The 20,227-nt window shown below is 40.9% G+C and overlaps 2 protein-coding genes across 5 annotated transcripts; one reads left to right on the top strand and one right to left on the bottom strand.

The window, feature by feature from the left end:
- Positions 1–382: 382 nt before the first annotated feature.
- Positions 383–7,898, bottom strand: slc17a8 (solute carrier family 17 member 8). Its single transcript, XM_057052127.1, has 12 exons — positions 7,453–7,898; positions 6,606–6,861; positions 6,316–6,434; positions 5,051–5,165; positions 4,778–4,865; positions 4,000–4,086; positions 3,383–3,525; positions 3,157–3,306; positions 2,953–3,085; positions 2,571–2,681; positions 2,185–2,312; positions 383–1,955 (listed from the first exon to the last, which is right to left on the bottom strand). The coding sequence occupies exons 1-12, from the start codon at positions 7,542–7,544 to the stop codon at positions 1,617–1,619; spliced, it is 1,761 nt and encodes a 586-aa protein (XP_056908107.1). The 5' UTR covers positions 7,545–7,898; the 3' UTR covers positions 383–1,616.
- A 1,727-nt stretch (positions 7,899–9,625) lies between these two features.
- Positions 9,626–19,909, top strand: bmal2 (basic helix-loop-helix ARNT like 2). 4 transcript variants are annotated; one of them, XM_057052124.1, is made up of 17 exons: positions 9,626–9,975; positions 12,362–12,488; positions 12,575–12,625; positions 13,076–13,117; positions 13,616–13,773; positions 14,004–14,083; positions 14,188–14,280; positions 14,540–14,657; positions 14,731–14,880; positions 15,147–15,390; positions 15,476–15,582; positions 15,738–15,888; positions 15,996–16,060; positions 16,152–16,263; positions 16,554–16,644; positions 16,984–17,080; positions 17,159–19,909. In XM_057052124.1, exons 1-17 carry the CDS (start codon positions 9,918–9,920, stop codon positions 17,329–17,331), a joined length of 1,917 nt encoding a protein of 638 aa, XP_056908104.1. In that variant the 5' UTR covers positions 9,626–9,917; the 3' UTR covers positions 17,332–19,909. The 4 variants fall into 4 exon arrangements, with proteins under 4 accessions (XP_056908104.1, XP_056908105.1, XP_056908103.1 ...); XM_057052123.1 differs by having other exon boundaries at positions 9,627–9,975; positions 16,149–16,263; XM_057052125.1 differs by lacking the exon at positions 13,076–13,117 and having other exon boundaries at positions 16,149–16,263.
- The last annotated feature ends 318 nt before the right edge of the window (positions 19,910–20,227 follow it).

Genomic DNA, 20,227 nt, shown 5'->3' with positions numbered 1-20,227 from the left:
TGATTCAAATGTAAAGGTTCCTGTCTTTATAATCTTTCACCCCCCCCCCCCCCAAAAAAAAAAAAAACCAAACAAACTTAGTTTAATCATTGATGTGCTGTTGCTCCATCAGAAGAGGCCCGTCTGAGTCAACAGGCAGTCTCCCTGAAATAAACAGAACCTTTGCCATTGGCTGGTTCTGCACTATCTGCTCTGTTTTTGATAGCATGTAAGGAATGAACACGCCAGAGGGTCTTCTGTACAGTAGTTGAGTGATTTAGGCCCATGTTTGACTTCATTTGGTTATGCAATCTAGACTGTATTGTCACGTAGACAGTCAGAAACACACCCTACACGATGTAACCTTGAACATTTAAAGACAGTGAAGACGCCGGCAACAACATCCAGAACCTTGTACCTTTTTTTTATGTCAGAGGAAACAATCATTTGAATTTTCATCAATCATCAAACACCAATTTAATGTGCTGAGCACACGTTCAGTCCAGCTGTTGTATAATGACAATATCCGCCCAGTAATTATCCTTGTGGTGAAAATGAAGCAGAGGGTGAAGACATAGATAAGACAGAGGATGTTTAAAATAGTGTGATGGGAAACAGAGCTGCCTTTGGAACAGTTAAAAGCCCGCTGACATAAACAGATACAACCAGTGACGGCTCATCATCCTAAACTGCTATCACAAATCTGTAGCAGGAACAATCGTATCTCTAATAAAAGTCTATTTCTCTATCATTTCTTTTGGGGTTGTTCATCTCTTATTTCATGCTGGAATATCTCAGATGTTAACTCCGCCAAGTAATTTATGGCATAAGTCAACATTAAGAGATGGTAAAGTGGTATTTTGGATTTCCGCCATCAGCTCCATGTGGCTGCAACATTGTATCAAGTGCTGCTGTGACCATTTGCCACGAACAGATAGTAACAAACCCGTTTATGTTCTTTGCTGATTTTATGCTCCCAATGGATCTCAATGTCAGATCAAAACTCCTTTGTCTCCTTCTCTAAGTGCAAAGTCGAGGGTATCTGAAACAGTAATGGCTACTGTACACAAGTGATAGCATGAATGATCATATTGCTGCGGTACATCATTGGGGAAAACAAACCTAATCTCATCAAGTTCTGCAAAATATAAAATGAAACCGCAGCAGAGGAATGAAATGTTCCACACAAGGCATCACAGACTAACACCAACACAGAATTCACCAACCATTTATCTGAACTACCATCATTGACAGAAGCTGGCTCAGGGAAGGGAGCAGCACTTGGGATCATCAACAGCAAATACATACAAGCCAAAGAAGCAGTGAGGACGGGTACACTGACACCGTGGTCTGCTGTCAGAGCCCGTGTCACGTCCCAGGAATCTGTTCTCCGTATGTTGCATAGCTGGCGAAAAAAGAGCTGTTGAAAAGTGAGCTACATGAGTTCTTTCCAGGTTTTCGGGTGGTTTGTGGGATCATCAATTCATTGTCATTTGATCTTTTGTGCACGGATGTCAGTATATGACGGATGCTGAACAAAAACCCTACAAGGCCATTGGGAGGAACGGAAGGTGAGATGCTGATGGGGATGCATCTCTTCAATTTACAATCACTGCGCTCCTTCCCCACGTTGGGTCTCACTGGTACCGGCTCTTGTACTCGCCGTTCTCCAAATACTCCTCCTCCTGCTCCTCCTCTTGCATAGTCACCCCTCTCTTCTTTTTCCAGCCCTGCTTTCGACCAAATGAATTATTGGTGGTTCCGTAGCTCTTCTTGGGAGCCGCGGTGATGTCGCTGTTGAGCTCAGACTCCTCAGCCAGCTCGTCCTCTCCTATGATGCCACATTTGTCTTCACTGGTGCTCTCGGGATTAGCCCAGGCCTGCTGCTCTCCGGAGGCAAAGATGGCGTAGAAGATCACCCCTGAATAATGCACCATGGACGCAATAACAAAGACATTCTGCCACTCCAGGCGTGTCTGTGGAGGCAATAAAACATAAAGGCTTTGTTCCTTAGGCAGAGCTTCATTACTGCAGAGGTGGAAGTTAATTATTTAAAACACCGAAAGGTATAAATTTACATTGGTAATATGTGCTGATAATTCTGAGGAAAGACTGTAAGCTGATCTGAAATAATATCAAGTAGTTGAACTAATCAATGTTAATATATGTAAAAACATGCGTTAAAAATGTAAAACCTGACTATACCTTATGTTTAGTAAGGGCTCCAACAATTAAAGGGCACACCATTCCAGAAAGTGTCCCAACACCATTAGAGATTCCCATCAGGATACTTGCATAGCGGGGGGCAATGTCCAGATGGTTGACGTTAAAACCTGAACAACAGAGATTAGACCCAGTAAGGACGGGTTGACATAAACGCAACAGAGTTTCTTTCTTTGGGAAACATATGTGTCTTAATTATGCAGGAGTAAGTTTGCACACTGTGTTAGCCCCACCGGAGCAGCAGAGATCCCTTTTGTTTCAATATGTAAAAGACGAGGACGAAGATGCCGCTGCTGGCTCAGCCTTCAGACAAATCCTTCATGGTTTACGTGCACATCTAACTTTGCGTTCTGCAAAAGCAGTGATACCTGAGATGGCAAATCCACTGAAGCCGACAGCGAGGACAAGGAAAGAGATGGCAACTGCTCGAGTGTGGGAAAACCCAACCACCAGGAGCAGCGTCGCCTCCATACCGAAGCCTGCGGTCAAACATGCTAAATTATTTTTCTTAAAGTTGTTGAGTTCTATTAGACAATGTGAGAACGAGAATCTATATCCAGCATCAGGGCATGTGACATCAGTAGAAAAAATGCTCTATTGCTTCGCTAATATAACTCAAGATCTAATCACTGAGAGCTTCTGGAATAATCATGCTAGTGAAAAGGCATTACGGGTCTTTAGATATTGACTAATATAATATATAATATTAACCCAAGAGAAACCTGATGGCTTCAGTTTACCATGACGTACCTCCACAGTTCATCAGTTTCCTCACATTCGTGGTTGACATAATTTTCCTGCTGCGTAAATGGTCAGCCAGTTGTCCGCCTATGGGCACTACAATGGTCATCACCATGTGGGGCACAGCAGACAGGATCCCCACCTGTTGGGAGAGGAGCGATGGACATTAGTCCAGAGGTGCGTGACCAACGTTTGTCAGTCTGTCATCCCAACCTTGCTGATGGGGAAGCCGAAGACTTCCTCAAAATACGCCGGCTGACTGATGAGGAGCAAGTAGAAGGTCCAGCTGCGGCAAAAGTTGGCCACGATGATGGCATACACAGGCATGGAGGTGAAGAAGTGACCCCATGGGGTTTTGAATTTCTGCCAGGGACAGACATAAATGAACGTCATGAATGGGTTTGTTATTGTGCCAGCAGCAGGTTGCAGGGACACACACCTCAGTTGCACTGATTTGATGCACTTTTTCGCCAATTGCTGTCTCAATGTAGGTCCTCTCCTCCTCTGTTATTGTAGGGTGCTCTGCAGGACTTCCATATGCCAACAGGAGCCAAGAGACATACCATATGATCCCAAAAACACCTATTTATAACATACAAATAGTTTATTTTTTGGCACAAAGCCTAAAAGATGAGCAGTAGGGTCTGTTGAATACAAGCCCGAGAATTTTCATTATTTAAATGAAATGAATAAGTTATGAGTCACATAGCCCAGACAGGAAAATGCTAATTCGTATCAATAAATCATGAGATTTTATCACAGCAGGACCAAAGCACATTTTATTAAAACATGGACAAGTATAGATTTTATGTCGGTGTTAATCATTTTAATCAAACGAAGGCAAATCAGATGACACTCGCTGAGCATACAAAAACCACAGTCTGGCTCCATTCACCAGCTGTAGGCCTCTCAAATAAGATGTTCCTGGACGTCCATGTTGTGTTAAGTCTTCAGGAAGGTTTTTAGATTGTCTGTATATAAAGGTTCAAGCTGAGCTGTAAAAGCAATAAAGGATTGCTATTCTCTTCAGTTTTTAAACCTAAAAACAAAGCTCACCGTAGACGTAGAAGACTGAGGACCACCCGATATACTGGACCAGCACTCCGGCTAATGGCATGGCGATCACCGCTCCCGCGTACGATCCTGGGAACAGTTGGTAGAGACGGTACAGTCAGAATAACAGGATCATTACATAGAACATCAGAGGTGTCAGGTTTATTATAATTAGATATAAGTAGATTGAATTGTACAAATAATGGGCAATCTAAATTGGAAAACATACATTTCCAAAAAATTAGTTAGTGACTTTTGATAAGTTTGCTTTATTTATTCTAAATGAACAGACATTTTCTCTTTCATCTTATTCTTTAACTTTAAGAAATAGGAGTGAAGCAAAATGGGACTGCGCAACAACCACACTATAGGCTGCACTGAATATATGTCCACCAAACACATTAGGTCCATTTAAACACAAAAAAGACATTCTTGACAGGCTCTGACTAAGAGGTGCTAATGTGTTCACTATTGTGTGGCTGACTCAGTATGAATGGAGCACAGAGCACGAAAGTGCTTGTGGTCAACGGCAATGTGGCACTTTTAGGGGAATAAAGGAAGAAGCTTCTTCAGAGAACACATGTGATCCATGTTCTTTTATAGATAATGTCAAGAGGGTTTTGATCCACAGGTTGCCATGGTAGTGGTCGGATGAAACTTCTTCCCTTTTAAATCTTTTACCGACCCAGCTGGGTTGCAAGAGGTGCTATGAAAAATCAAACGTCTCCAGCAGATCCACATCTGCAACAATTTGACAAGAAGACAAAAATGCATCCCTCACCACAAAACGACGTTGTGGCCAATCGACTTCTCTCTAACGGCGGTGCCCATTTAGCCCACATTCCGTGGCAGGCCGGGTAGGTTACACCCTAGTAAAATCCCGGTGTGAAAGACAGTAAAATTAGTATCTTTGACCCTCCAAGAAGCTTTATGGTCGCTCTAAAATGCACTTAATTTCATTAAAAATCTAGATCAATGATCATGGTTATGCTTTTTTTACATTTTGCACATGATTGTATCTTTGTTATCTTCTTGGCATCCTGTTAGCTCTTACCTCCACCAGGCCCTGCAGGATACGAACAAACATGACGCAACCGTAATGGACCCTTGCTGCTGACGGGATGAACATATTCAGAAGGGATGTCAGGAAAATGGCAGCCCCAAACACCCTAGAGACACAATGATATGGTCAGTAAAGGTATCAGGCAGCATTATCAAAAACAGTATACACATTTAGACTGTAGCATCACAAAAACCCTGTTAAACAGACCAGGGTGATGCTGGCATTCTGAATTCAGATCCGATGTCCTCAAACTCCTTAATGAGTGATACTGATCTCTGAGAAATGGAGGAAATTAATGATGGATGGAAAGTAGTAAGTAGCTTTTTCTCATTATGTAGCTAACGTTTGCTACTTTAATTTAATGTAAAAACTGCACATTGGTAGGAACTAGTTGGAGGTTTCTGGGGGTTGCAGGTTGGGGTGTGTGTGTGTTGGGGGAGGGGGGGCTGTCCTTTCAGGTGATGTTTCAGGGAAGTCAAAGATCACAAATATGCAAGCTCGGTGTGAAATGTCTGTTTTGACAAAAGTAAAAGCACTGAAAAACTGCGATATCGTTTCTAATTTGAGTGATTGCTCCAAGGAGTAAATGCTGAGTCGTTTCGTATTTCTCTCGTTGGGTAGAACTGTCTGTAACACACAAACACGCAACAAAGACATGCTGCTCAGCATCCAAGGGCCCCGGGTTGACATTCAATATTGTGTGACGGTAGATTTGATCTCACAGTCATCTTTAGCGGGACAGATCTCATACCTCTGCCATTCACACACCACAGAGATAAAGACACCCCGCGCCATTCAAAAGTTTCTGCTTCATCACCAAGGTGACATCTAGCGCCATTCTCTTTTTTCTCCCCCACTTCATCCACCTCTTTTTCCAAAACATCTTGTAAGTGACACTTGTAATATTCAGGTGGCTGGTGTTTCAGGAGGAAATCAGAGGCAGGATCTTTCATTATTAACTCTGTCAGTGGCGTGTCCTCTTTTCCTGTGAAGCTTTTATTACAGGACCGTTATCAGCTCCATCACCACCGCTCACCAGGCCGTGGTGCACTTTTAACTCTTAAACCACGTGAGGCTGAGGACTGCTTATTTTTTTTATAACCTTTCATGTATGTGATTAATGTATCAGCTACTGCTTTATTTTTACACCCGCAACAATTAGCAGTAAGATTATGGTTGAACTCCCTTGTCCAAGAGCTGAAGGAAACACTTTCGACATTTATTTATTGATCAAAATCCAGGAATATTCGTGTCACCTGTTGGCAAACAGCTTGTTGGAGATAAAGCCACCGGGAATTTGAGTTACAATGTAACCCCAGAAGAAAGACCCGTGGATCAGACCCACTGTCTCTGGATCCCAGTCAAATTCAGCTTTCTGGCGAGGAAGAAAGAAAAGGTTCACTTCACACCACATTAGTTATTGTAATTTACTGCATTGTACATTTAAGGGGAAAACAATGCTGTCTAGATTACTTTGTGGCTCTAAATTTCTGATTAGTAGAATAAAAAATAGACATTTAGACAACATCCTGAATGTTCCTTCTACCTGAAGAACAGGTGTTCCATTGATATAAACCGTGTTGTTGTTCACCATCTCCACAATGGCCACACCGAGGTTGCAGCGAATGCCAAAGGAGATGCAAAAGCCCAAACCGCTGAGGATGGCAATGATGTAACGTTTCGGCAAACCGCCGCAGCTGCAGTCCACCAGCGGCACTGGACGAGGTGCAGAGGTCACCGGGCGACCATCCTCCGTCAGCTCAATATTGGGCTCTTCTTCAGCGTTGGTGCCGTCTATTTTTCTGATATTAAATTTATGAATCAGTGTTATTGTTATTGTTAGAACAACAGCGTTGATGATAAAATAATAATGGGGAAATGGTACTAAAGTACCCATCAACAACTGCTTTGATTTTAAGAGTCATGCTTGGTGATAAAAATGATTGAATGCCTCTGTCAATAAATAAACAAATCGAAGTAAATTTTGGGTATTTTTGAAACAATTAAAAATTATCCCAACCAAAATTAAAGCATATTTGTCTTCACAAAGTAACACGCGGAATTCAATTTTCCAAAAAATACATGTTCTATCTCTTAAAATGACTTATCTGTATCTTTCACACACAAGGAGGACATATGTAGCAGATATGAAATATGTATCCAGGTCTTAAAATAAAATCTGTGATTACATCACCCACAAGCAGAAGAATCAAATATTTATTTATCGTGTTGATCTCTGAGAGCACGTTGGGCTTAATGTGCTCGCTTGTAGGCTCTGCACAGCTGACAGTGCTCATCAGGGGATTATTACAAACTTCTATTTGAAATTATCTCCACTGTAAATCCAATACATGGATAATAGCCGCACTGGCAAACAAAATTCTCCACCTCACCTCTGCAGCTTCCCGAGAGAGTTGCCCACCGTGTTTGTCATTTGCTCCTTCCCTGGTTTAAGCGTCTGCTCCTTAAAACCTGAAAAAGGCATTTTCTCCTTATGTTAATTGAATGTCTTGTCTGACTGTCACAGTGGGGAAAGAAATTGATCCACTAGAACTAGTCATTCATCTTTTGAAGGGCTCCAATTTGAGGCATACGGCGCCACCAACCGATGGTGCCACAGGTCCCTCAGAGGCAAAACAGATGCTTCACCTTTGACAATTCAGTGGAAAGGTGGAAGGATGGATCACGCTCAGGTGTTTTTTAACGTCCAGCTTGCGTTGCGGCCACAGGCGTATAAGGTGTCGTTTCCATAAGGTCCCAATGTCAAGAAAAAAAACAAAAAAGCAGAATCCAGACTTCAGTCTCTAGATGTGGTCTCTGCAGCTGAGCTGAGCAGATCCTGTCTTCATCTCATAACGCATTCACTTTCAGTGATGGGGGAGGCAGGTATAGCTGGACTCCCAAAACCCAGCCCCCCTCGCTTTATTCGTCACCATCATCATCATCGTCATCATCATCATCTTCGGCCTAGCACGATTCTTTCAGCTGGTGAGGCTCATGTGCTGGCAATTAACTATAGATGAGCTTGAGAATTTGCACAAAGGGAAGAGTGGAGCGAGCCTGTGGTGTGTTTGGGAACAGGTGAAACCTAAGAGCCATCAAGTTTCCATGACCACAATTTTTTTCATTTATTAAGATGGTAAACGATGATGTAGGCTGTGAGCTTAGGCTGCAAACTTCTATATTTATATTAGAGTTTTTCCTCAGCAGGAAACAGTCAGAGCTTTTCTGCATAAAGAATCATACATGTAATAATGGTTTTAGAGCAGATTGGTTATAATGGCCCAGCAAATAGCAAAATCTATCTTGTTTGAGAACAACTGACAGCATGGATCTTTACCTTCAGGTTGTCAGGTAAAAAACAGAGCTCCATATGTTTTTTAATAGTATGCAGTAATAAAATCAGATCTGCCTACAATGTTTGGGCCTTTTTTGATAATTATAAAAAAGCATTATCATATATTCATTATACATCAAATTAGCTGAGAATGTGCAAAATAATAGTTTAAATTATTCATTCTATTTAAAAATGCAGCAACATTCTTCGGGAAAAAATGATAAAATCCTTGTCATTACCGCAAGTATTCTAGTTCCATCTTAAAGTCACGCCTGCCACCTAATGTTTGAAATTAGTCAGTGACACCACGTGGAATCAAAAGAGGCTTGACGCTCAGATTAATAAATAGTTCACAATGAATGTAATTTTCTTTCATTTACTACCAGCATCCAGCAATCCCGCTAGGGTTATTCAGTAGTGGCTTATGGAAATAACACTGATATCAGGAGCGCCACACTTTAAACTACACTTCTGAAATCGCTTTTGCACCTACTTTCAAAATATCTGGGACGTGGTGTCGTCACAACTATGGTTGTATAATTCACATTTCAGTTATCACCAAATGTGCAATGAGATACAAGTAGCAAACGTTACCTATTTATCTTGCTTGAAAAATTTCTGTTGTATTAAGTTCTTGTGGAGATCTAAAATAGCTTCAACTTTGTGCCTCTGTTAATGGGACATGCTGTACGTTAAAAAGAATGGTAAAGATTATTTATTTTTAGAAGGAATTATGTAGTGACGATTATTGTGTTATGACCTTCCAGACCCAATATGAGGCGCGACTATGGCGCGACTATGTTGCTGACCTGCACCCCGATGATGAGAAGGAAGAAGAGGATGAAGCATCAGCCCCCACCCTAGTTGCATGTTGCCGTGTTCTCAAACTAAAAGTCAGCTAGACTGAAGCACATCTGCTTCTGTCTACAATAGATATATCACTAGCTATCAATACATTTAAGTAATTATTACTGTGATTCGAAAGTCAGAATAGATAACTTATGAATAACACATTTTAAAATATTTAAAACTGCAATCAGACAAAACATTGACCGCGCGTTAATTGACTGAACGGGTTAGTTCTGCGTGACCAGCACTAGTTGTGTATCAGGTACCCCCAAAAACTCCTCGACAACTCCAAAGAATCTATACAATACGAACCATACAAAAATATGATGTTTATTTGTTTTATTATTTGTTTCCCCTGAACAAAACAAATCGTCGCCGTCGTCCTCCGCTATGGAGGTCAGCCGGTTTTGCGCATGCGTACAGCTTTGCGCCGGTCGAAGTTTTGTCTTCCGCGTTTCCCTCTAGTTTTGCTCCGAAATCTGTGTCTTCTGTGCAGGGTTGTTGGACAATTTGCTTCTTTGCTCAAGAGAGTTAGCCAGGCAGTTGTGCAGCACCCTGTTGTCTCGATTCCCCGACGATCTGTCCAGTGTATCCAGAAGCAGCCGGAGTTGTCCGCGGCTTCATCCATGCATTGGAGTCTCAGGCCACAGCGCACCGGCTCCGGCTTCAGCGATGTCGGACAGGAATGCAGCGGCTGGCGTCGGTGACAGAGTGGGAGATGATTCGGCAGGTAAAGGAAACCTCTCACACACCAGTGGCCTATTTGGAGGTCCACCTACTTTATTATTAATCGTGTCTGTGACTGATATTAAGCAGAAACTTAAAAAAACAACAACATCTTTGTCATTTTGACAATTGGTCAGCGAATGCCTGTAACTTTGCGCTGTTCCAAAGAAACTAGGTCAGTAGATCAGTAGAGCAAACGCCATTTATATAACGACGGAGCGCGATTTATGCTATCACCGTAGTCCGAATGGCATCTTCAAACTTAGGATTTCACTTACTGTCATATTATAAGCATGTTTCTATAACGTGTAGTTTGTGGACACACTCAACGCTCAGGTTAAACTAAACCGTGCAGAGTTAGCTTAGCATTGTTAGCCAGGCCTGTTTGTGCGCCCTCACAACACACAATATTTGTTACATTGCATTTGGTTTTGTATTTTGCCAACTCCTTGATACAGAATTGCAACTGAAAACACGTTCGTGATGTTAATTCTCAGAAATGGCCGGTGTTCTCAGGCCTACACTAGGCTGCTGTGGGTCGCTTTTGTGTATGCTCCGATTATGACGCTTCGATTATGTAGCATAAATGTATAATTCGCGTTAGTCGGACTGTATATTATTTGAAACTTCAGCGTACCTACCGTAATAAATAGGTGTAAAGTCTGCTCACCTTTACTGTTACAGTATAAATTATATCAAGCGTTTTTTTTAAATGTATGACCACCGATGAAATGAGACCATCTTTAATAAACCAGCTTTACTATATGACACCGATGTGACATTCGACATCTCAATTTGTCTGTACGGTGACTTTAACAATAGTTCTTAAGTAACAAGAACTTGAAGAAAGTCTGGTTAGCTCAGGGTTACAGTAACAAATGGGTCTACCTTAAAGTAAAGAGTAAAAAGAAACCCAATCTGTCAAACCTTCAGGGTATAATGCGATTAATTATACTGGTTAACAATATATAGAATGTTGTGGAATTAAACGTGGAATTATTCAGCCCTTTTTTCATTTTATTTCAAACTATATGATATTAAATGTCTCCCCACATACGTTTTTAATCTAATCCCCTTCATATCCAGAAGTTCTTTTTCCCGCTGTCTGCTAGGACAACTGCCTACAAGTAATTCTGTGTTAAAATGTTTAAGAGTCAATTTATTTTTATTTCATTAATGGTTAGATCTCATTGTTTATGTACCTAAGATTCATTAGTGGGGCTGTGTTCTAAAATGCTCAGTTACTTAGATCTTTTCACATGGTTGTTACAGGAGAAAGTGAGAAGGGCATGCAGTTTATGTCACGAGAATATTTTAGAGCAGCAGATGTTCATTCATGGATTTAGTGAATGAGCAGGTTCACGTGCAAGCAGGTGAGAGGCTTACAATGAGTTGGCAGAGTTGGGCTCCTGTATGCCCTGATGTGGAATCATCCCTTTGCCTTCACTGTAACCCTGTAATCCATCAGATCTTCACAGGGACAGCAGGATTAAAAATCTGGTTGTCGCTGATCTTTTAATGACTATTTGGGTCACAGGGTTTGTGGCACAGAGTTAAAAATAGCTGGGTTTGCTCTGCCTCATGCTGTGATCTCAGGTTTCTCCTACACATACTTGTAAGTGCATGGAAATGTTACATTTGTCACATGTTTTGAGTTGGAACATAACCATGGAAGACTACTGAGAAGTAGCACTGTAGGACATTTTTGAGCTGCGTTCTGTAATAGCACCTGTTTTTAACCCCACTGAATGGCTTGGAGGAAAACATTAACCTTTGATCAGTGTCACTATGCACGTTTTCAATAATGGCAGCGGCAGGGTGGCATGTGAAGCTCAAGAGTGTTAGATTGACTTACTTTCTGCCATCTCTTTACTAGGTTTAAACTCCATCGCCAGATTTGTTGCTCAATCGTTGAAATAGAGAAAAATCCTGTTGGTTTATACAGATTACGGTATTTGCTTAGCAAATCATCATACAAAACCTCGAATATGTTGCATTGCTAAAGACAAGCATCTGACAAATAAACAAGCATCTGATAAGTAAACAAGCATCATGGGTGGATGGCTCCTTCCTGTCTTCTTCTAAATTTTGATTGGCTTACAAAAAAATGTATTGAACTGTTATTGTGTTAAACAAATAAGTGAGTGGGTGTTGGAGTTTTGCATTGACACTTGTCTGAATGCTGATACAATTAAGTTGAGAATGTGGTTGAAACCACCCAGGCTGCAAGTGGCCAAACGCTAATAAGAATGTTATGTTTTTGTGGGGGTGAGCTCTGGATTTAATAAAGTAACTCTTTTCCTGACAGATTTATAAATGCCATTTTGGAATGTATTGTCTGCTTTGTTTACATCAAGTTTTAGCCCCTCATTATGTCTCATCTCTTACAGATGATGTGCTGCTTGAAGAAAACCAATGCAGTTCTATGTCTGTCTCCAGCCTGGTGACCACGTCCTCAGCTGCTGGCATGTCCCTGAACATGGAAATGCCCCGAAAGCGAAAGGGCAGCATGGACCAGTGAGCACTATTGGCTAACAGAAAATCGTATTATTCTGCTGACTCTGTTGCTAATGGGTCGTAATAACGATGCATTTTCTTTCTAGGGATAGACAATTTGTTGCCACTCCTGATGCAGACATGGAAGATGACCAAAGGTGGTACTGTGTGCTGTTTACACTCTCTTTTGGCACTCTTCCATCACACAGCTTTAACACTACTTGCCCCAACTTGATTTGGTCTCAGTCTTTTTCCATTATAATTGTGTCCCACCTAAATTGTGTTTTGGCCCGAAACTCTAGTAACTAGTTGATATTTTATTTTATTGTTTTTTAAATTACTGGTTTGAATCTTGTCATCAAGATCTAATGACCCATCCAATGATATCACTCCCTGGCCAAACAGGGCCCTCAATCACATTTTTGGTTTGATTTTGCTTGGAAGTCCAGCCTAGGAAGTACTAAAAAATAACTGGTACCAGATACTATGACCTGATGGAAAAACTGAGTAGAGTCAAGAAGGTGCTGTGGAACAAAATTGTGTGTTATCCACTTTTAAAATGTGTGCTTTTTTTTTTTGCTTGTTTTTTTTGTTTTTTTGTTCTGCAGGTCAGATGACGAGGACCAACATGTCAAAATTAAATGCTTCAGGTAGCTTATATTTAGCACTGAAACAAATCTATAAAATGGATGGACACTTATGCTTTTAGCCATTCTGGCATTTCCAAAAAAAAGACTACAGGTTTGCCAGTCTGGCAGATAGTAAATAGCTACTTCTTTTATCCCGATGTGACTTTTTAGTGAGACTATTATTATTTCAATGGAATTTTTGTATCACTGGTATCTATAAAATATTGGAAGAAATCGCAGTACCTTTATAAAAATGGAATGCTGAATAAGGACTTTACTGTAGTTTAGAGAAAATAAGAAATGTGTCTGTGTGCTCACTCGCTTGAGCCCTGGTAAAATAGGAAAGAGCAAGCGTGGTATCAATAATTAGTAGGGTTTTTTTAAAATATGAAATCAGTTTTTAGATTTGTTTAATTAAGTTATTTATTATCAAAGCACATTCTTAGAGCACATGTCAGTATTCCATTACAGACAGCCTTTTGGACCCATTTTAAGTGTGTTAATGTAATGTCTCTCCAGGGAACCACACAGCCAAATTGAAAAGAGAAGACGTGACAAAATGAACAATCTCATTGACAAACTGTCGGCCATGATTCCCACTTGTAACCCAATGTCCCGCAAGTTGGACAAACTGACTGTGCTCAGAATGGCAGTGCAGCACCTCAAATCCCTAAAAGGTACGATGTCAGCCCATGGTCATGAATGGCAGTAAGTATAGTTTATTCCCAGTGGGCTAATTTACATTGAGTCATATGGATTGTGGGAAAGGTAATACCGGTATCTGAATTTTCTAAATAAAATACAAATGTATCTATAGAAATTTGGGGGGAAAAGTCAATGTGTAAAAGGTGATAGTTAGGCTATTTTAGTATGTGGACCTGTGTATCATTTCTGCCTGTATTTTCAGGTTCAGGTAGTTCATTTTCTGAAGCCAACTACAAACCCTCATTCCTTCCTGATGAGGAGCTCAAACACCTCGTCCTCAAGGTAAACATCCCCTGGGTAGAGCGGTCCTATCTATTTGGCCTCCTATTGTTTTGCCCATTTCATCACAACAAACACCCTAATTTTTTTCCATGTTTATCATGCAGGCTGCAGATGGGTTCCTGTTTGTAGTGGGCTGTGATCGTGGGAAAATAGTTTTTGTCTCAGAGTCCGTCGCGAAGATATTAAATTATAGTCGGGTAATGTTTCTACATTTGTTACTGTGTCTGCAGCAGTTGAATTCACCAGATGGCTTCTAGTGTAGTTAAAGTGGACATAACGTATAACATACATATGTAATTGTTACTAGATTGAAAAAAGAAAGATGATATAATCAGCTGTAGCTGGCATTTATTGTGTCAGCAGTAACAACATTGGTCAGTTTACATTTCAGCAGACTTCATATGCATGAAAAGCTCATTGAGATCAGTTTAATAAGCCACTTTTTACTTCTTACAGACAGAGCTGATTGGACAGAGCCTGTTTGATTATGTACATCCAAAGGACATGGGCAAAGTGAAGGAGCAGTTGTCATCTTCTGAATTATTCCCACGTGAAAGGCTAATAGATGCTAAAAGTAAAGTCATTTTATTCTGGTTTATTTTTCTTGTGTACTTGAGAGTGTATAATTTATCTTTTCTTGTCTCCAGCTGGCGTGCAGGTCCAGACCGATCTTCCAGTTGGTGCCACCAGGCTGTGTTCAGGCGCACGGCGTTCTTTCTTCTGCCGCATGAAGTACAATAAAATTTCTGTCAAAGTGGAAGAGAAAGAATTCCAAGCCAGGTCCTCTAAAAAGAAAGGTGCCTATGCTTCAGTAGTAGAATAACTTTCATACTGTGATGTAAAATGACTGAAAGACACTAATGAACTGAAAGGTGCAGATGTTTGGGCAAGAACTCATTCAGCTTTTTATTTTTATTTTTATTTTTTAAAGGGATTTGCACCCTTGGAAGACCGTTTTTCAAAATGCTTCCATTGTCAGTGAACAGTTACAGATTGCTTCTTTTATGTGTGAGGATAAAGATTGGTGCATTATTGATTTAGCCTTTATCTTCTCACCCTGCAGAGTCCCAGAAGTACTGCACGGTCCACTGTACAGGCTACATGCGCAGCTGGCCGACCAGTCAGTTGGGGGCAGAGGGAGAGGGTGAGGCAGACAAACACGATAGCTCCCACTTTAGCTGCCTGGTCGCTGTGGGACGAGTCCACTCCCACTCGTCTCTGCAGGTTAATGGAGAAGTTCAGGTTAAACCCACTGAGTTCATCACACGCTACGCCATGGATGGCAAATTCACTTTTGTTGATCAAAGGTAGAGCTGGAGTTTGAGGGCAGTGTCATGTTGTGGATGTTTATATCAGTGCGTATATTTAGGTGGTTTTATTTTCCTTATACAGAGCAACAACTATTCTCGGTTACCTTCCTCAAGAGTTGCTTGGCACGTCATGCTACGAGTACTTCCATCAAGATGATTTACCACAGTTAGCCGACAGGCATCGTAAAGGTGTTCTTTATTTTTCTGTGACTTCAAAGCTGTCAGGCACTCTTTATTTAGTTCTTGTACATTTTGTTACATGTTGAATGTATTTAAATCATAACAAATGATATTGTCATTGCTTTGCCTTTTATGGTCTCCTGTTGGTGCTGTTTCTTCACCAGTGTTGCGGAGCAAAGAGAAAATAGAGACAAACAGCTACAAGTTTAAAACCAAACATGGCTCTTTTGTCACGCTGCAAAGTCAGTGGTTTAGTTTTATAAATCCCTGGACCAAAGAAGTAGAATATATCGTGTCAACAAACACTGTCATATCGTGAGTATTTATGATTCTTTCTGTTTCTGCATTGCCCACATGTCTTTAAGCCTGTTTATACTGGATGCCTGCAGTAGATTAATCAAGTTTTCTTATCGAATGGCAAGGCACGATAGCGGGGGATCCAGTCGGTCTGGAAACAAGTCTGGACAGTCGAGCAAAAGCTCTGAAGGTTAATTTAATTATATATATAAGATAATTTGTGCAGACTCACTATGTGTTACATTTGTTTTGTTTTCTCTTTTTAACATTTCTGCTAGAAGATGGCAAGAAGTCCCTTCCTATTATACCAGGCATCTCCACCACACCTGGGACCATGATCTACGCTGGCAGCATCGGGACCCAAATTGCCAATGAGATGCTGGATTTCAACAGGTGGGGGGTGTTGCAGCTGAGCAGCATAGAAAAAAAAAACAAGAAACTATCATCACATTAATTAGCTTCATCACATATTCTTAAGTGCAAGGACACCTTCGGAGCACTGCCGTGGTACCCTTGAGCAAGGTACCATACCCCCAAATGCTCACATAGGGCCCTGCAATAATCTGCCGGCTCATTCAGGGATGTACCGGCCTTCGGGGATATCCTCCAGCACCCTCCCTGTGACCCCGAAAGGAATATAGCCGTCAAGAAGAAAATTCTTCTTATTTCTACCCTTTTTTCAGAATGAACTCCTCGCCGTCCAGTGGCAGCGTCAGCCCATTCAGTCTCCCACAGGAAAAGTGTCAACAAAGTCACAATCAAGCCAGCAACAACGTAAATATGATTGCTATTTGGTCTGTCTCTGTCAGTAATGGGACATTGTGCTGCTTTACACAAAATAGCTGCAATTTATTTTAAATTGTTTGAAACTGATTATCAACGAATACATATAGTTTTTTGTTGTTTCTTTTTAAATGCATCCATATTTTTGGTGTATGATGGAAGCAAAAAATATCCAAATTATTTTACAGCCACTGAGGTTTTGTTGATAAATTGCAGATAATGTGTTCTAAAACCTGCTTATATTTTTAAGCCTTTAGCTTTTAATCCCCTTGAAGGAACTGCTACCATGTTTCTGCAAGTGACATGATATCTGTTGCTCCTGGTCTGTAGGTGCCAAATGGAGAAGCCACAAACGAGATGCCAGGAAGATCCAGCTCAGAGAACGAGCCACAGGGAGCAGCTTTCTCAGAAGAGGAAACACCGATGGGTAATTCAATGTAATATGATGTCTTGCCTCTGTGTAAGAGTCTAACTTGTCTCTTTTTTTTTAATCTGTCTCTTGTAGCCCATATGTCCTCGGGGGAGAATTCCCAGCTTGATTTGGACAGTGTGGTGGGACCAGGTCTTAGTAGTCTAAGCAATGATGAAGCAGCCATGGCAGTGATCATGAGCCTCTTGGAGACTGACACGAATTTGGGTGAAGCTATGGACTTTGAACAGATGCACTGGTCTTTATAGAAATTTCTCCTTAAAACAGTGTTTTAATGACAGTTTTCATTGAAAAGAACTATTTGAATACTTGTTAAAACACGACATTCCTCTTTTTGAAATCCTTTTTTTTAATTTATTAGTAACCCAGTTCCACTTAAGCTGTGTTGTGTTCATGCAGCTGCTCTACTGGAGCAGGATCAGCAATGATTTGAGACACCTGCTTCCCCTCTTAGAAGGAGGATGTGCCTCTAAAACCTCACAGTGATTTGCCTGCCGTTAAACGGTGTTCCTCACTGATTTCTTCACGTCTGCCAACCTTCATCTGCAGAGAACATCGCAATGTTAAAAAGCAAGGAACAATAATGTCAGTAATACTTATTCACAAGGTCTCACAATCCCTGCTTTTCATGTTCCCTCCCATTGATGCAAGAAAGAACATTTTGCACTGATACTTGTTTGGATGTAATTTCATTAGGTACTGTGTTAAATTAAACCGTGGAAGAAACACTTTGACAACATTGCCCCTCTGTCCTCGGCCTCTATGATCTTTAACGCTTTCTCATGTCAGCCATCACTATGGTAATCTTCAGGCTGTCTAGACTGCATAATAACAATATACTGTAAACATCCAGAAGGTTGGGAAGATATTCCGGTTTATGAGAAATCTTGAAAACCTTAGTAGGGGGGCACTAGAGTGGAAGGTGAGTGGCTGACGTAGCCCCTGCTGTCATCAAAATAGTTTTGAGGTTGACGTTGGTAGCAATAACTCAGGAAAAAGAGCAGCTCCATTTAACAAATCACAATTCTTCACGTTTGTTGCCGATTCTTGTCCTTCTACTTCCCAACATTGTATACACACACGTCAGTCATGCCTGATCCAACACTCTTACCTCCTTTAACACATTATTTATATTCCTGCAGGTAACCTATGTACTATATGCAGTGACAGTCAGAGGCATTTATTAGAAGTTTATTTGTGGTCATGCTATGCAGTTATCATTCCGCCACTTCTACATTTAAAGCTATGCTCTCTGTCCTGGAATCACGACTTCAGTGTGCTCCAGATGTGCTGCTGAGCTATAATATTACATTTAGCAAGTACTTGAATGAGCCAGTGTGATATATGGATACTGTTGCAGTTTACCTCATGCAAAGTCGGTTGTCTTTTTTTTGTTTTTGTTTTGTTTTTTTCAATAGGTGCTTGTCTTCATTTGACCATTGCAACAATCATTCAGTGACAGTTTATATGAGAATAATCCACTGTTTTGCTGTGGTAGCAGCCTGACTGCATTATGGTCCTGAAAGCTCACACTTTAAATTTCCATGCATACAGAAATAATTTTTATCCCGTTTTATGCCAAAAACAAAACAACAGCTGTCTTTACGTAGTACAGGATTTGTTATTATTTTTTGATCTTGGCTTGTTTAGTCACATTAGTATGTTTTCCACTGTTTATTGCTTTAAAAAAAATCAATATATTTATAAAATACTAGAGATGCCGAGTAGAACGCTACCTGTGATAAATGACACGTAACCTGACACGTTACATTTATCACATTCTACTTATTTCTCATTGGTACTTCACAGATGTTTGTTCATTGCTGTAATGAAGTCAAGAGTGGAAACTGTTCATTTAGTTCTTTTCCTTTCCAAACCTTGATTTCTAATTCTACCACTGATTCCTACAGCCATGTTTCCAGTCATCTCATGAGGACTGTTTTAAAGTTTTAGTCAAGGAATTGTTTAGAAATGGCAGTTGTAAATAGAGAAAAATACTGTTTTTCTGTCAAACGCTTGAATATTAAGAGGAAACAGCGGCCGAAGCAGCGAAAATCGGACCCTCGCATCTGTGTCTGAAGTGCCTTTGGACATGTCTGTTCAGACACACACATTTGTGCTGAGCCCTCCGCAGACTGAAAAGGGGACTCAAATGTATCCTTGGATTAACTTGACACGTGTCACACTGGACACCACCAGTAGAGCGTTGTTCACACAGGCATACATGTCGACCTCAGCAGTCCCTGCCCCACCAGACAACATGAAGACATCTTGTGGACACACACTACTTTTGTTTTTTCCTGTCCTCACGACCTACCTTTCTGTTGTGTTTAATCCTTGTGCTGTCGCCCGCAGCCGTAATGTACTCCGATAACAAAAGCATTTCTTTTAATTTCAGTGTTTGCTGGTGACCCTGTGATGCATAAAGCTGAGGAGTCACACAGTGTTGCGTCATTCTGTCTGGGAGGAGAAACAATGTTGAGTTTTGTCTGCTGAGGAATATTGTTTTCATACTTGTGTTTAGTTGCATGCTGTTAATTTTTGAAAATATTTGACCCATTTAAACTGGGAAACCTGAGACAGACTGGTGACGCAGACCAATACTTTCGTGCAGGAGGAAGGGCCTTAAACATTGGACGGTTGGGAGCTCATTGTTGATATCCTTGTACCACTTTCTGCCACTTTAAAGGCTCATCTTTTGAGGCTGTTTGGGCCCTCAGAGGAAGCATTTACTGTATTTGTCCATTTAATTGTTGCTGCTATTAACAGCATGTCTGGGCTGTCTTCCCAGGTTGTCATGTTAATTAAAAAAATGTTTAATAAGTATTGGATTTGATTTCATTTGTGTCGCCTCACAAAACAGCCGTTCTTGTACTTTTACATTCGCACCCATAATTGGCTTTAAAATCAGTTTTATTGTTTTCTGCCATATGCAGTTTGTAGTCTCCAGGATTGTCCAGCACCTTCTATTGGAGGAGAAACATTATTGACAGTTTGGACTCAAACCCAGCAACTGCTGAAAGGCCTGGAGAAAAGTCCACATGTGTGTTTCTGTCCTTGGGGAATCAGATTAAGATGGGGCTCCCCTTTTTAGTAATTACACCCTCCCCCCAGTGAGCGGATTAACAAGTGTAATTTACGAAA

This window comes from Takifugu flavidus, chromosome 13 (assembly GCF_003711565.1).
Source record: "Takifugu flavidus isolate HTHZ2018 chromosome 13, ASM371156v2, whole genome shotgun sequence".
Classification (NCBI taxonomy): Eukaryota; Metazoa; Chordata; class Actinopteri; order Tetraodontiformes; family Tetraodontidae; genus Takifugu; species Takifugu flavidus.
The sequence above is the reverse complement of the archived record's forward strand: the minus strand, read 5'-3'. Positions and strand labels throughout refer to the sequence as shown.

Bases quoted from the DNA above. Each gene is read 5' to 3' on its own strand.
- slc17a8 (XM_057052127.1), bottom strand. From the start codon at position 7,544: ATGCCTTTTTCAGGTTTTAAGGAGCAGACGCTTAAACCAGGGAAGGAG. The intron at 2,682-2,952 runs GTACGTCATGGT...GTTTGACCGCAG, and splicing joins GAAACTGATGAACTGTGGAG to GCTTCGGTATGGAGGCGACG. The intron at 2,313-2,570 runs GTATCACTGCTT...TCTGTTGTTCAG, and splicing joins CAGTGGATTTGCCATCTCAG to GTTTTAACGTCAACCATCTG.
- bmal2 (XM_057052123.1), top strand. From the start codon at position 9,918: ATGTCGGACAGGAATGCAGCGGCTGGCGTCGGTGACAGAGTGGGAGAT. The intron at 15,583-15,737 runs GTGTTCTTTATT...TTTCTTCACCAG, and splicing joins AGCCGACAGGCATCGTAAAG to TGTTGCGGAGCAAAGAGAAA. The intron at 16,061-16,148 runs GTTAATTTAATT...CATTTCTGCTAG, and splicing joins GTCGAGCAAAAGCTCTGAAG to AAGATGGCAAGAAGTCCCTT.